This window comes from Hypomesus nipponensis, chromosome 15, assembly GCF_054491055.1.
Source record: "Hypomesus nipponensis isolate SF chromosome 15, ASM5449105v1, whole genome shotgun sequence".
Lineage (NCBI taxonomy): Eukaryota > Metazoa > Chordata > Actinopteri > Osmeriformes > Osmeridae > Hypomesus > Hypomesus nipponensis.
Window position 1 is genome coordinate 11,559,944 of NC_140375.1, and position 16,796 is coordinate 11,576,739.

General features: G+C 44.6%; 1 protein-coding gene across 2 annotated transcripts in view; it reads left to right on the forward strand.

The window, feature by feature from the left end:
• The window catches only part of lsamp (limbic system associated membrane protein), a 256,686-nt gene that overhangs the window by 211,346 nt on the left and 28,544 nt on the right, over positions 1 to 16,796 (forward strand). For both annotated transcript variants that reach the window (XM_084674711.1, XM_084674710.1), the window contains one exon: positions 15,091 to 15,323. In XM_084674711.1, coding sequence (XP_084530837.1) covers positions 15,091 to 15,323 — 233 coding nt within the window. The remainder of the gene's footprint in view (positions 1 to 15,090; positions 15,324 to 16,796) is intronic.

Below are 16,796 nucleotides of genomic sequence, written 5' to 3' on the forward strand. Positions count from 1 at the left end.
CACCCTCGCTCTCTCTCCCACTCACACTCACACAGGTTTTCAATTTAAGGGTCTTCACACACATCACAAACCCGTCTTGCCTCCCTTACAAACAGGATTTCATGCGGCTAGTTCTTTGCTGTTCCCTGTCATCAGCAGCTAATGCTTAAATCTTCCTTAAAGAAGAACAAAGACAACCTGGCGCCACCTTTCACATTGTTTGCGGGGAAAGGAAGCAGGAAACTGCAAAGCCTGCTGTTGTTGGATGTACACAGTCTGGCTTCAAGGCAAAAATGAAAGACAAATCTTCCCCATTTCTCTGTGGCAGACGCTGGGTTATTCATATTTTCATGAGTGGGCGGAAAGGAAAGCAGGCAGACAGACAGGCATCCCTGGGTTCCTAGCTGTAGGGTTCTCCCTTACACACACATACACACACACACACACACACACACACTAAGTATGGCATGTGGCTAGAGGAGCCACAGATATACATATCTGTCTACAAAGTTCTACCTCTCTCTCTCTCTCTCTCTCTCTCTCTCTCTCTCTCTCTCTCTCTCTCTCTCTCTCTCTCTCTCTCTCTCTCTCTCTCTCTCTCTCTCACATCCCTCTCCATCTCTCTCTCATTCTCTTTCTTTTTCTCTCGTTCTCTCTCTCCGACTGCAGGGGGTGAAGATCATCCCACGTCGCTCTGTCAGATCATCACAATCATCCCCCAGGCGGGAAAGTTATCAGCAGGGGAGACTGGTAGGATGAGTGAGACCAGAGAGAGATCCCACTGAGACTATTCAACTATGTTCTGCCCATAGAATCATTGGAATTTGCAGACATAGAAGTGTTGTGTATAGTCATGAGGACAAGACCCCATACTCGGAAAGTACATGGCAGTGAAGTATATGTATCTGTGAGTCTGGGTCATAGTTGATCAGAAGTAATAAGTGGACAAGCTTTGACTGACTGTCCACATGGTCATAGTCATTCAGTCAGCGATTTGGTTTATGCAGTCAGTCAATCAGTCAGTTCATAGTGCTGTGGTTGTTCGTGCTTCACATGAGTGACTGCCACTCACTGTAATTTGATACATCACAACTGTCAAGGGCCATGAAAGCTGCTTGACGCAGCGAACGTTCAGACCGCCTTGTGGTTAGCAGCACCTAAGGGCTGCAACTTTGTTGAGTCTTCCTGATTTGGCTCAGCCACATCCGTCGCAACGGAACATTCTGGAGAGATTGATATGGGTCATCACTCAAACCGTTGGAGTAAACCGATAACCCTTCTTCAGCTCCACGTGAGGACATGCAGTACACTGGTAGAGGAAGAGAGAGAGCAAAAGAATGATTTAGGCCATCTAAAGCCTTCTCTTTACTCTCACACATAAACTGCATAAATCATTGGTTTGAATCCAAAACCCCTATAGATTTCATGTCTCATCTCATGGTGAAATATTACACACAATCCTAGTCATTAACGTATGTAAATTCCATTAATGAATTCCCAGCAAGGGAAGTCAACATGCAGAACTCAGCATTTGAAATGATGATGCAGGGTTGTGGAATCGACTTGTGGCACATTCTCTTGTCACAATGTATATCTGACAGTGCTGCAAGATGACAAGATTCCCATAGCACAGTGGAGAGCCGTGTATAGACATTATAGTCAATATAACCACCTGCAACCCTTGTAGACAGTCATTCCATATCCCAGAGTATGCCCGAGGCAACTCATGCATGTTGGACGGCTGGATCTCAAGATCAGCCTTCTCCCACATGAGCAACTGACACTGGTGTAAACGCGCTTGCCATTCACTCAAGCCAACAGCCACACCACTATGACGGCCTCCGGAACTAATGAAATAGACCAGCCTCACCAAGACTGTGGTGCATTCTGACCTTGTGTTCGAAGGAGGAAGCTGTCAATAAACTGACAGCGAACAAAGACATTCCATTGAAATGGTTTCTATGAGTGAAAACTTTGAACTCACTTGTTTCCATCCATTATGAAGTTTTCTCTGAGAAATGTTTGCTTGTGGAAAATATGAAGTTGGGTTTTAATGATTATTTGATGCTTGTTTACAGTGTATACTGTAACATATTTCTAAAATTTCACAACACAGAAACACAGAAACATATTGTCTACTCAGCCCCAGCCCCCCCTCACACATACACACATTTAGATGCAGTTTGCCCCTTCTTTCTGCATGGAAAAGGTCTGTACTGTACAATACAGTACAGACCTTTTTGTACAACACAGTACAGTACTCTACTGTTCTGTGTCAATTATATAACTCATTCTCTAGCAACAGTTTTTAAGTGTGTTTCGTTAGCTTCACTGTTGGCTCCTCTGAGACAAATGTGCGACTGGGTGGATAAGAAAACAAATCAAGTGCACCCAAGAATTTGACATTGTTTGCAAATAGTAGTATGTACCAGAACCAGGTCTGGTACATAAGGGTCTGTCTTGTATCTGTGTGTCCCCCGGGCTGGCACCGACCTTCGGTGACGGCTCTATCCACCTCGGCCACTGGACACTTCATTAGCTGGCAACCGGAAGGCTAGACACATCTAGATGCTGAGCATGCTGGGTAATCAGCTCCGGACGGAGGCTCTCAGCGCCTTCCGCCGAGGACAGATTCTCTCTCTTGCCCCTCTGCCGCTCTCTCTCATTTTCTCTCTCTCACACACACGTGCACACACACACACACACACACACAGTGTACAGTGTCATTAATAATGCAGCAGAGGAGCAGAGCTGAGTTAGCTGACAGCAGCTCTGTCGCTCTCAAACTAGTTCAAACGCCACAGAGAGGCTAAGGTGCACTCATACACACACTTGCACACACACAACATACACACACACACATGCACACACACGCAGGAATAGAAAGGGTGCCAGTGTCACTCACCTCCATGAAGCTTCTGGAGGATAATTGCAAGGCTCTCCCTCTCTCTTTTTCCTACTCTCTCTTTCACTTGCTCCCTCTCTCGTTCCTTGCGAAAACATTGTTTTTCGTAATTACCTTGGAGAACAGTTTGGTGAACTTGAAGACATTAGGAATGAGAGGGACGGGGTAGCAGGAAGGGGGGTGGGAGATGAGTAAGAGCAGGGGCAGGGCTTGGTGGTGTAGGGTAGAGAGACGCAGAAGTAGCTCTGTCTCTGGAGTCGAAGGTGTCAGGTTAATGATGAAACGAGTTCCAGGACTTCTCAGGGGTGGAGATTAGTCCGATCAGACGGTGCCTGGGATCCTCGCCCCCCGCCCTGCCTTGTCACCGTTCCCCTAATGCCCCCCCCCCCCCCCAACACCCCGCCCCCCTCAACACCCCCCCCCCCCCTTTCAACACCCCCCCCCCCCCTCCAACACCTCTCCCCGCAGGAAGGTCCTTCCTGGAGGGGCTCTAGCTCTGGCAGCCTCTAAGAACCACATCAAAAGGAGGCCACATTGTTCCTGTAGCTGAGTACCTGGCCAGAGAAAACAGAGGTGTTTCCATATCTCACTCCCAACTAAGCCATTAAGCCACCAGCTAATAGGCTTCTGGCTTTCTGAAATGTGCTATAATCAAGTCAGCGGATAATTGTCATAATGTTTCATGAGAGTGGGGTTTCTGTGCTTGTTATGTCATCCTAAGTTTAGCATAGGAGGGGGGTTTGTGTCCAATTGACTCCCCGTGTCAGGGAAATGTATGCTTGTGAGAGGTACTGTATGCTGGCGCTACTGGAGTTGAGAAGAAAATGCTACACGAGGCTCTATGACTCCACTCTTTAGCCCTCTGCCGAGAAGCAGGAAATCAAGTCAATAGTTCTCAGAGTTTAAAAAAATAACAATATATTACCCGTGTGAAGTCCTTGTCCCCTCCCTGCCACACTCTCCCGGCATTGACACATAAAGCAGAGCGGTGTCAGTGTGATTAACTGCCGACTCTGCCATGGACCAGTCAGGGGAAGTGCTTTAAATCGCCTCTCCAAAATCCATCACAAGGATTCGGGAGAGTTCGCTGAAGTTCACCTTCAAAACTACTGTCCCTCGCATCTCATCATTTCACAATCTCGCACAGCCCTCAAACCTCTGCCACCTTTGTCATCTTCCGTGTAGACCCAGTGACAAAGCAACACCCACAAGCCACTCCCCCTTCCACACACACACACACACACACACAAACATGCACACCCATTGACATACACCTACACTCACAGCTTCTCCTTGCTAAATTCACATTCTCAACAAACTCAAATAAGTAGACGTCAAGTCTAGACGAATCACCCGTCCAACCCCACTCACATATCCAACACATCACTCCCTCACCTCCTCGATACATGGCATATCCAACGAACACACCAACTGAAAATCTCTAACTCTTACTTACGCGCTTGGTCACCTATCATCACTACTGCCACAGGTCACCAAAGACACACACACACCCACTCAGATTGATCATTAGTGTGTTCTACAACTTGGATTTTACGTATTAATCTAGAGCTTTGTGTTCTGTCAACCCCCAGCGCTAGCCCCGTCATCAATTGAATAACACCAACAGCAGGAACACACTTACCACTCATCTACAAACAGAGACCCTGACTCCCAGCAGTTTGTAGATGTGAAGAACAGTCAAACACTCAGACAGCATTCGTACATCATTGGGTTTTTGAAAGTAGAACAAAACAAAGCTTTCTTCAGCCAACATCACTGCAACTAGATTTCAAATGACCATATGCTGATATATCTATGTGTGTGCCAAATAAGGAACCATATTGACTCATGACTCAATGGACCCTCCTGATAAAATGATGAAAACAAATAAAAGGAGGTTCTATTTATAGTGTTTCTTTTAGGCAGCAACACAGTTTATGGATTCTCTCTATTTGTCATCAGATCACGTTGTGGTGAGCAAGTTTGTTCAGATTAGAGGAAAAAGCACTATGATGCTCAGAACTGGGGAGGAGAGGCATTTCAAATCTAGTTTGATATTCATAACATTACAGTTTTTTTTATCTTTACCAAAACTGTGATTTATAATGAGCAACTTTGTAAAGAGCTAACAAATATTTACATTTAGCAGATGCTCCTATCCAGAGCAACTCCCATTAAGTACGGGGACATTCCCCCCGAGGCAAGTAGGGTGAAGTGCCTTGCCCAAGAACACAACATCATTTTGGCACGGTCGGGATTTGAACTGGCAACTTATAGAGTAGGCTATATTATATAAGGTTTTGATACAGCAATACAAGCCATCTGTGTGCGCGGGAGATGACAACATGATACATGGATGATAAAGAGTTCAACCGGTTTCTTAGCACTTATGAAACTCGTAGTGTTATCATAAATACTATGATTGAATTGGTCAGTGTTCCACTTCGCTGTTGCTGGGGAAACACGTTACATAAATGTATGTTGATTGCTTTGAGAGCATGTGATACTGCACACATAGAGAATCATTTGCTGTTAACACCATGTGGCATGTGAGTCAACTCGTTAAATCTTGCACCCTTCTTCACGTAACGGCACCATATGCAGGTGTTGTTTTGACGTTAGCTAACCTTACATTTTTCTTTGCGAGCTATTTACTGATTACAGTACAATGCAGGACTATACATTTCGAGGAATCAATTTAAGTTCCTCTAAGGTTTCCTGTGAGATACATTTTGATAATAGGCGGTGAATATAACAGTAATTACAGTAAATTGACGATCATATGCAGTTTTAGCTGTTCTGAGGTAAAGACAATAGCTCTTGCGATGTCTGAACTGTTTACAAGTTTTTTTTTCTTCTTTTTTCTGGTGTCAGTCGTGTTTGTGTGCCTAGGTTAGTGCGTGCAGTAGTGTATACGTTCAAGTGTGTATTTGTGTGTGTGTGCATGTGTATGTGTGCGTGCAGATGATGTGTGTGTATCGGTGGGCGTGTGTGTGCGCAGGTGATATGTGTGTATCGGTGGGCGCTTCTTGTACGCAGTTGGTTATTTGTCCACTCCTCCTAAGACAGGGAGACAGTAGCGGGTGCAGGCCAAGTTGGGGTTCACATCTTCACACCCTCCAAGTGCGTTTAGCTTTAAGGACCTTCCCTGAGTGAACAAGGTGCTTATGGGAGGCGACAGCAGCATGTGGACGATGCAAAGCCATTACCCGTTTCCCCGTCACTTTCTAGTGATATGCTCCATGTTCCACGGTCAATCCCCAGCTACCTGTGACAGCTAGAAATTGGCCCCACAAAATGGGTTTTTCACTTGAAGTGAGCTGGAGCTTCAAAGGCTGGACTTCAAGTGAAATAAAAATCAGCAAGTCGGGGAGTCATTTAACTGGTTTCTGCCTGTAATCATCTATGGGAATGTGTGAGGGTGGGAAGAGATGTTTTCCAGAAAGAGGAGTGAGATGGGTAGAGAAAGGGAAGTGTTTGAGATGTGTTGCTTGCTCGTTTGCCTGGATGGATGTTGCTCATCTTCAGAGAATGGCTCAGTCGGGAACAGAGCAGAGATGCTGTGGCCTGTCACATTCTGTGGGAACCGATTTGGTCCCATGACAAACGGTGTTAGTTTGCGACAATGATGTTGAGATCTAGCTTGGAAACAACATCTCTGCTACTTGAGTGTACAAGTCCAATTTCCGTCCTACCAAGGAAGATAAGGTTATTATTGTCAACACTGAAGGGTTATGATTAATCATGGTTCCTTATGAAATTGCCTTCCATTGATGTACTATTTTGTACACTAACACACTTTTAAGAATATTAATACTTACAGTACTTGCCTTTTTTAATTTTTTCATTTAGTAGCTCAAACAGACGAATAAAGGTAGGTAAGTGAGGAACACGGTACCTCTGCTTGTTTTTCCTGTTATTGCAAATCAGCCTTTTTGGCATTATCTCATGGAACAGTTGCTCTGAACAACAGCGAGCAAGAAATCCCCCCTTCACGTATGCCTGCTCAGAAAGAAAGCAATTAAAAGAAAGTCAGAGAGATTGGGGTGTGTTCATCTCGGTAGAGAATGTTCCGGCTATTATAATGTAGAGCCGCATCATTAGCCAGAATCCATCTATCAGATATGCTGATGAGGTAGTGTGAGTGAGTAAGCCAGGATTATTTTACGCAACACCAAACACTCCCTTTTATCTAGAGATTGGGCTTGATTTAGTTAAATTAAGTACTGTATCTGTGATAGATCTGGACGGTTACTTTACTAAAACAATTTAGTTTCTTCTTCATAAAATTCAGTCTTGCTTTTCTTCTGGCAGGAGAGATGACAAGCCACTTTAATCAAACATGCTTAAAGGGGGAGTCCACCATCTGTATATTTTAAAGAATACAGCGCGCACACACATTTGTTTATTTCTTAAACTTCAGAACGTGAAGAAAGTGCTACTGTTTTACTTAGAAGAAAGACAATTACTCCTGACAGTTACTGCAATGGGAGAGCATGTGAAAGTGCAAGGTGGCTTGCTAATGCCATTAGGCTTACATAGTGGATGTATACCTGAGTTAATTTACCCACATAAAATGATCCCCATTCGCCCCATTAGTGGGAGGCTTGGAGCATAATTGTTTCATGTGTTTTTAATTATGAGTCATTTATCAAAGTACTATTGAACTAATACCCGTCGCGTTAGAGGGACGGGGCATAGTGTCATTAACAAGAAAAGACAGTCACCTGTGTCACTGCTGACACCCACACCAGACCCAACACAAGCTTTTCTCCTGCCTGGCCCCCCAATGGTGGAATCAACTCCCCACCTCCATCAGAGACACTGACTGTCTCCCCACCTTCAAGAAAAGGCTTAAGACGCACTTGTTCCGGGAGTACAACGGTACTTAGGAATGATTTGCTGGACCTGATGTTAGTTTCCTCCAGGATCACAATGACTCTTATTGAGAGACTTGTTGCTCTTGTTGATTAGTTGTAACTGATTTTAAATTATTGTACTCGCTGTGAAATATTTGTACTGTTGCTTGCTTTTCTACAGGAACACTCTTGCACTTTTTGAAGTTCATTTTGTTTAACTGTAAGTTGTTTAAATACATGCTCTTACGGTTCTTCCCTTTGGCACTTCATTGGTTTTTCACAATGCATGCTTCATGTTTTGGCTACCCGCAATGTTTGGGGCTATCTTGTTGTTATGATCAGTGACCTATGCACTTTTGTAAAGCTCTCTCCTGGAAGTCGCTTTGGATAAAAGCGTCTGCTAAATGAATACATGTAAATGTAATGTACAGACAGCTAGGACACAACCCAGACTGTACACACAGCTAGGACACACACACCAGTGTATCTGTGCTGCCAACCATTATCTCCTATCTTACCTAGGATCCTCAGCTAAAATCATTTTTTACCGTTTATTCCATTAATTTATTCCTATCTGCAGTTCGGATGTCTGGCCAATTGTGGTATAGTGCAACAACAACGCTTGTTGTCATTGGTATTTAGGAAGCAGTTCTTGCATGGTGCTGTTTCACCAACTGATAAGTATGACCTAAAAAGTGAGGGACAAGCGAGGAACATGATTTTGGGGTTGTATCTTGTATATTAACCAGTGTAGTCAATCTGGCATGGCACCAATGTATCATAATGACAGGTGTAACTGGGCTATCCAGTGTCTATGTCAGCTTGTTGATTTTCATAAAGGAGCCGTCAACCTTTCAGCTCCCATGGTAACTCCCACTGGCATGTGAACGAACCATTCCTCCCGCTTTGCAAACCATGACGGAAGGGAACTGACCTTCTCATAGAAGATGACAGCTGTCAATCAAACGGAGGCATATCTTGCCCCCTGTACTGACGCCGCCTAACCTTTGAAGCCCTCCCCCAAGGCCAAAGTCATCAAAGATGTTGAGATGCAGATTCTGTAGACTCTGCTCATTTTTGGTAGAAAGTAGTGAACTAACTAGGGTATGAGAGGAGAAATATCAAGGTGTCTTGCAGGATCGGCAGAGGGTCTTTGTAAAAATTGAGCATTACTTGTCATCCAAGGTCCATTAAAAGACCATGTGCTCTCAAATCACATGCTGGAAATAAAGGGCCCATGGCATGATTTGTGATCTGCCCAGAGGAAGAGAGAAAGAGAGAGAGATAATCCAGGAACAGAAAATGAAGAGAGAAAGAGAGGACGGTTTCAAAAGAAAAACAACAATACAGAGTGAAGATGAGGGTGGGGCTGAGAGAGAGAGAGAGAGAGAGGGGGAGAGAGAGAGAGAGAGAGAGAGAGAGAGAGAGAGAGAGAGAGAGAGAGAGAGAGAGAGAGAGAGAGAGAGAGAGAGAGAGAGAGAGAGAGCGACTCACGGCCACAAACCTGCTTCACCCAGGCCAGTGCCACCTGCCTCCTGCAGCAGGATTCATGGTGAGGCTGGTGATTACACGGTGCAGGGGCAGGAGGAGAAGCATTGGGAGCTGTGCTGATGTCAAGTAAATACATATCATCAGCAGTAATGACAGTGACCTCGCCATCAAGGAGTCACCCTCCCCTTCCTTCCCTCGCTTTGTTCATGCATTAGCCTCTTTGGCCCGTTGTACACACACATCATGTGGACTCTGTGGAGCACAGCCCCAGCGCCCCACCGAGAAGCGAATGCACGTATAGAAAATGTTACGTGCATGTACTATTTACCCAATTGGTGATGTTTTCTCTCTACATCGAGGGGGTACATTGGATAGAGAGAAAAATTGACACAGAGAGAGGAGCAGACGGAGGGGGAAAGAGAGAGAGAGAGAGAGAGAGAGAGAGAGAGAGAGAGAGAGAGAGAGAGAGAGGGAGAGAGAGAGAGAGAGAGAGGGAGGGAGGGAGGGAGGGAGGGAGGGAGGGAGGGAGGGAGGGAGGGAGGGAGGGAGGGAGGGAGGGAGGGAGGGAGGGGAAAGTGAGAGAAAGAGAGCAATAGAGATCATATTTAGCACTTTAATAGTGGTAGCATGTCCTTGCCCATACATCCACCTGTCTGTGCCTCCCTAAAGCCCCATCTCTCAGGAGCGTTTGGATCCAAGCAGTGCTCTTTCACCCACGGCAACCGATCCTGTGGCTTCATATTGCATCCGAGTGCAGGAAGTTCCGTATAGGGATGAGATCTCTTTAAATACGGTTGTGAAAAGTATGTACTGGATCTTGGAGAAATAACACAGTTCTTCTGTGGATTTGGACTGTCTCAGTTGCTTTTCCATGCAATCCCAGACCGGCTCTGTAGAGGCCATACCATCATGTTTGCACAGTACTGTATTATATATATATGGGTTTTCTGTATATACATTTATATTTGAATGTTTTATAGGTTTTCTGTGTTTCATGGCTCCCTGTCTGATAGTTAAGTAAGATCAAGTGAAACCTCTTTAAATCCGTCCATATGTATCTTTATTGATTGAACATTTCAGAATCTTGTCTCTGAATGACGGCCTACCAGATGGAGCCCCCTCCGTGAGAAAACTAGGTTCTGCAGTGGGAGGAGGGCTGGGAAGTAGGAGACATGTTAGTGGTGAGGTGCAAAGTGATCGGGGAGTCGAACTGGAAGAGTCAGGGAGAGGTGAAAGGAGCACGCGCAGGTGACAAGTCACAACTAGCTGTCTTCAAATGGACACTTGTCACTTCCTCCTCCTCACTCCCCTCCCTTGTTTGTCCTTTTCTAAATCCTCCTCCTTCTCTTCACCCTCTCTGCTGATGCACCACTCCTCACTCATACCAGACCAGTTAGAGCATAGCTAGGATGTTTATGAAGCTGTACCACCTGCCAGGAGGTCTCCAGCAGGCTTCCCATCACAAGAGAGGATAGATCGTTTCACAAGGAGGTTAGGAGGTGCCCTCTTTAATGAGTGCAATCCCTTTCAAGTATGTCAACACAAAGATCCACTTTGCCTTAAGCTTTTCTTGAATGCTTTATTATTCTTTTGGGAGTGCTCGACCAGCCCTAAAAAATGTATTGTTGCACTTTTCAAGTCAAGATAATTAGGATGACCCTTGCCGACAATGTCAACAAGGGTTTAGGGGGCTGACTAATAATGGTTAAGCTTTGTTCATTTTTTGTTTGTTCCTATACACACATTCACAGTACAGCACACCTTGTTTTGCTTCATGGTCGCCCTTTAGTTAGATTCCTTACTGATAGTGGGCTATAATGAAATTCACAAGTAGCACATTCATTATGTTGTTAATGATCATGTTCAGCATGCACGAACAGGCATTCGGGACTGTAATTCATTTTGATGTTTTTCATCTCAAGATAAACAAGCATTTCATGGTTTCTTATGTGTAGTACCTGGGTATAGCATTACTCTCCTCTATTTCCACGGTTTCAGATGTAAAGTACCTGGGCATAGCATTATTTTCCTGTACTTTCCTTTGAGGACTGTCTTTTGTGCAGTCATGGTCAGCAGATTTGTCCTGATTTCAAAATAAATTTTATGTTCTGGTTAAGCCATGTCTTCAGGGAGCCCTCAAGACCTTACCGGAAATACTCTTAACCTGCTACCTAAGGGAATCTGGGACCAAGAAGGGCTGAGAGCCACAGGAAGAGTGACCTGACACCAATTCTCTATGCTGCTTTTAATTCCCTCTCTTCCTTTCTGTGTCACATACTGAGAGAAAGATGGGTTTTAAAGATGACACATAGTGTACACAAATCCATCACACATCACACACAAATACACACACCTCACGTCAAGGGGAGATGTTCAGCCATTGTGGGTTTTTTGGCTTTACTCTGGGCAGTTGTAAGGTGCTTTCAGGTCATTAAGAGGTTAGATGGGGGCTCCCCAGTAGCTCACTGGATAAGTGCACTTACCACGTAGGCTGAGACCTTATCCAGCGGCCTGGGTTTGGATTTGGCCTTGGCCCTTGGCTGCATGTCTTCCCCTCTCTCTCTCTGTATTCCTACCCCCTCTCTCTCTCTATCTATTGTACTTTTTTACTTAATTTAAGACCCGTATATGTTTATTGTTTGCACCTTCCTGCCACAGTGAATTATGTGTTTGTGTAACATAGGCTAATGGCGAATAAACCGAATACTGATCCAGATGGAGATGGGAGAAGAAACCCACCCAAATTAGCTTCAGTTAAACAGGCATGGGAGGAAATTGCCACAGTTGTTACAAATCAAGTTCACATACATATCCTGTTATACTTCAATTACAAACTTTACAATAAAGCATGAAACCTGACAAAAATCAATATTAGAAAAAGGTTAACCTGGTTACTGTACAGGCTATTGTTCACACACATATTGTAAATATTTTAGAAGGAGTAGGGTACATTCATAAGTACATGGGTCCAGTTTAAGTGGACTGAAGCTGGAGGGGAAATACATGACCCCCATACACATTAATTGCAATGGTATGATCCACACCACAAGGGCTTTAGGTGAGAGTAGGCAGACTGCATTGCAAATATAAGTTGATGGTTGCTGGATAGGGGAGGGGGAGCTGAGGTGTGCTGTCAATCTTGACACTTCCTCCTAATTACAGCTCCCCTTCGGGCTCAAAGCTTGACCCCTCCCACACACACACAAACACATAAACACACACGCGCACACACACACACACACTCACGAGGCCAGCGGCATTGCCCTAATCAAGGCCCATCACAGCGCATCACATCTTAGCCTCATCCTTGCCCAGGAGAGGAGGGGAGACACCGCGCCCTCCCTGGCAGCATCTTGTTAACTCGCGGAAGGAACCGCTTGTACTGTTATAAGATGTGCGTGGTTGGAGCTGTTGGTGTGAGATGGGCTGCTGGTGAGCAATGAAGAGATGCCCCCCCCCCCCCTCTCTCCCCCCTCCTCCCTCTGCTCACCACCCCTCCCCTTTCTTCCTTTATCTGCAGCCCAGGCCATCTGAGGTAGAAGTGAGGCGCTGTCAGATCTAGCTGCTCCTGGACAGCAGAGAGCTGATGTAACTCTACAACTTTAACAGAGGCCAAGGCAGGAAGATCGTTGTGTTTAGCTCGAAATCTTCCATGGTGTGGAGACCTGGATGTGAGCTGCAAATGTCTGTACTTTGTCCCGAGTGTCTAGCTGTTACACTGTAGATACTAGTTTGATACTTCAAACTGATGCTTCTAGGTGAAACACACGCGCAACATCTCTCATATAGAAATCCTGGAGGTGGAGAGGCTTTTATGGCGCAAAGAAACTCTAAATGTAGCTCACTTGTCAAAATGATGTCGGGCGAGCAGCTTATTTGTTTTGTAGAGTCCAGAAATGCAGCCCCTACAACACAGGTCAAACGAGAACATCTCTGGGCGCCTGCCAGTGGGTTTGTCTCTGTATGTGACGAGACTGCGTGGGCCATCCCGGACCCACTGAGCCGGCATTAGCATGCGCAGGGTGTCGTCTTCCAAAGTGTATTTTGCATGATATCCATTCTCATTGATTCCGACGGCCAGCTTCATTTCCATTTATTCATTAAGCAGACGCTCCTCTTCCCACCCGCATCTTCTACGGGCCTTCCTTGGCGCCACGCTCTGACACGCTACTACACGATCGAGGCAAACAAGAGGATGCCGACGTCCTTTTTCATCAGCGTGTCACAGCTCACTGTTCTATTAGATGTATTTATCAGCGGAGGGAAGGAGAGAGCGAGCGGGGGGGGGGGGGGGGGAGAGCAAGTAGGGGAGGGGGGAAAGGAGAGAGGACCGAGGAGGAGTGATAGAAGAGGAGCTTAAGTTACGGACCATCCCCACGGGAGCTGAGGGATAAGAGGAGCATTTCTCGATTGGAAGAACTTATCTCTTGTTCTTCTTGTGGTGGTCTTACCACAGTGTGGTTCTCATATCCTCATATGATGTATTCAGTAACCAGTGTTGGGAATACTGTAACTACTGTAACTCCACTGCTTTTGGCAGAAACTAGTAATGTAACTGTAACTCATTACTTTTTTCAATTAAATAACGCAGTTACATTACTGAAATTTAAATGGGCTCGTTACTACTTACCTTTTTCTTGCATGAATACCCAAATGTCTTGTTTTTATCTAACTTAAACAAGTTTACGGCGATGCAGTGTATGAATGAATCAATCCGCAGATAGAATAGCCCACACAATAGCCGACAGTTCGGATTGTGCAAGCTTTTTGTCTTGGAAATTATTAGTTTTCCCTTGTCCAGATCAAGGATAAAAATATACTGGTTGGTTGTAGTTTGTACGGTGGCCCTGAAGTGCAAAACACAACGGCGAATAGGAAAACACAACGGCAAATAGGAAAACACAACGCCGAATAGGAAAACACAACGGCAAATAGGAAAATGCAATGGCAAATATAATAATATAATATAATATCTAGCAGAAGACGGACCCTCCTGATTGGACAGACAGACTGTCTGTCTTTTAACAGGAAGTAGAACGCCTATTTTGAAAACATGAATCTCTCGAAGATACTTTGGCTATTTTTAAAAATGATTTTGATGCAAAGCATAGGCTACATAGCACGTGATAGTTGATATGTTGTCAACTAATCACAACATCAGGATGAGTATAAGCACTTGAAGTTAAAAGACAGTCTTTTACGAGATAGGCCCTACCTTTTCCGTCAGAAGTTAATGTTGTTGTGTTTTCCTATTTGCCGTTGTGTTTTCTTATTCGCCGTTGTGTTTTCCTATTTGCCGTTGTGTTTTCCTACTTGCCGTTGTGTTTTGCTATTTGCCGTTGTGTTTTGCACTTCAGGCAACTAATTAGCAACATACAATGATATAACATTTTACAGTTGTCTTGTCCCACACTGTGCCACTGCAACACTAAAATATTATAACTATCTGTGTGCGTTAATTTGATAATAGAAGCAGGGAATTAAAAGTAACACAAACGTTACTTTCCCTTGTAACTAATTACTTTTCTATGCAGTAGCTAGTAAATTAATGCAGTTACTTCTGAAATAAGTAGCTAGTAACTACAGTACACTCTATTAGTAACTAATAACTAATTTTCTGTAATGTTCCCAACCCTGTCAGTAACACATGCAGAGCTCTGAATAATGAGTCCATATGGGACTGGCCATCAGAAATGATGTGTTTAAAACCAGACTGTGTATTTACAATTGAATATGAGGATAATCCATCGTTCATGTTTTAGTATGGTATCGGTCACCTTTCCAGATATGTAATTGAAAGAAATGAAGAGAATTTATTCTAATTTTGTCACTTTCTTCCCTCTACTGTGTTCCCAGGTGTTATGTGGATGACAAGATATCCAAAGTGGCCTGGCTTAATCGCTCCAACATCATCTTCGCCGGCTCCGACAAGTGGTCCTTGGACCCGAGGGTGGACCTAGTGACCAAAGGCCAGCTGGAGTACAGCCTGCGCATCCAGAAGGTGGACGTGTATGACGAGGGCTCCTACACCTGCTCCATCCAGACCAAACAGCAGCCCAAGACCTCTCAGGTCTACCTTATCGTCCAAGGTGAGGACACGCACACAGCTGAAACAGCCCAGAGCAGACTCAAACCACCACTACCAGCCCACAGTAGATTAGATTGGACCAAACGAGGCAGAAACTAAAATTGGCATTTCGTGATTTTTTGTTGTTGATCTGGCACAGACGAGGTTGGCGCTTGCAGTGATTTGGTAGCTTGTTTGTTTTTGGTCTATTCCCATTGAGCGTCAGACTACCTCAGCATCTGCTTTGCATCTCAGATATGCTCACATTCTATATGGAGGGCTGATGGACAGGTGATTGAACATTTCCTGTCAAATAGTCTGACAGCCTGACTCCTTGTCTCTCTGAGGATGGAAATGGAACGTGGCACAACATGTGAACCAACAGACTCTATAGACGCCTGCCATTCACTGATAGCTATACAGTACACTGCACTTTATCTCAAGATCCCCCCCCCATCCCAATCCGGGTACCCCCAAAAACACATATCTGAGCATGCTCTAGTTTATTTATCCCTTGATATTAGTGTCACCAAGTGTTTTGAACATCATGGTGTCATACATACATTTAATTTTAACCCGATGATTATCTCAAAGGTGACTCGAAATGCAAATTGCTGATCAGTGGTGGAAGATTGTAGACAGTTGTGGAGATCTACTGGCGTGTGAACTACCTTATGACTGTGACCCCACTCCCTGGCAAGAAACACTACCTCATAGAACCAAGTGATTTACGACAATATCAATTTACAAATGCCTACAACCACAGGAAAAAACATTTTCATACCATGAACTTAAAAGATGATCCAATAATAGCCCGTAAAGGTCAATACATGAATTGATGCTTGTGCGGGGCTCAAAGTGGATGTGTTCCAGCAAAGTGCCTTCAGTTCCCAGAATCCATTGTGTCCACTGTTCATGGAACGCTTGATCATTGGAACGGCTGCTGGACTTCCTGTGTTCCTATTCAGCTGCACATTCATCACTCCTAATGTGACATATACTGTGTAGCTAAACATTGATTGTATTGTTGTATTCCGTTTCGGCCATCTCTTCCTCCGCTCCACTTGTTATTCTCTGGTTTCACTATTAAACCCAGGGACATACGTTCCATCATACACTGACATGTCCCACCCACTTTTGTTTTAACTGCAAATCTGTACCCCCCACTTTTTGCAAAAAAAAATGTTATATTTAAATTATATTTGACTGCTGCATCCTCGTTCCACCCACATTTGAAAACAAACCTACAACCCTGATTAAACCAGTGCATATGATCAGGCCACTATTTCTCGGTTCTATCCCTTGTTCAATTCACAGCCTGGAATAAAGTATTGATTGGCTGAGAAAGGGAGTATCTGTATTTTTGCGATGTGGTTGGGATTGAGGTTGGAACACAGGTTTGGACTAACAGATAAGAACTCAGTCTGGGTGAATGCCTGTACTGTTTGCCTGGGCCTTCAGTTCAAGACTAAATGCGGACCTCAACCACCTCTGG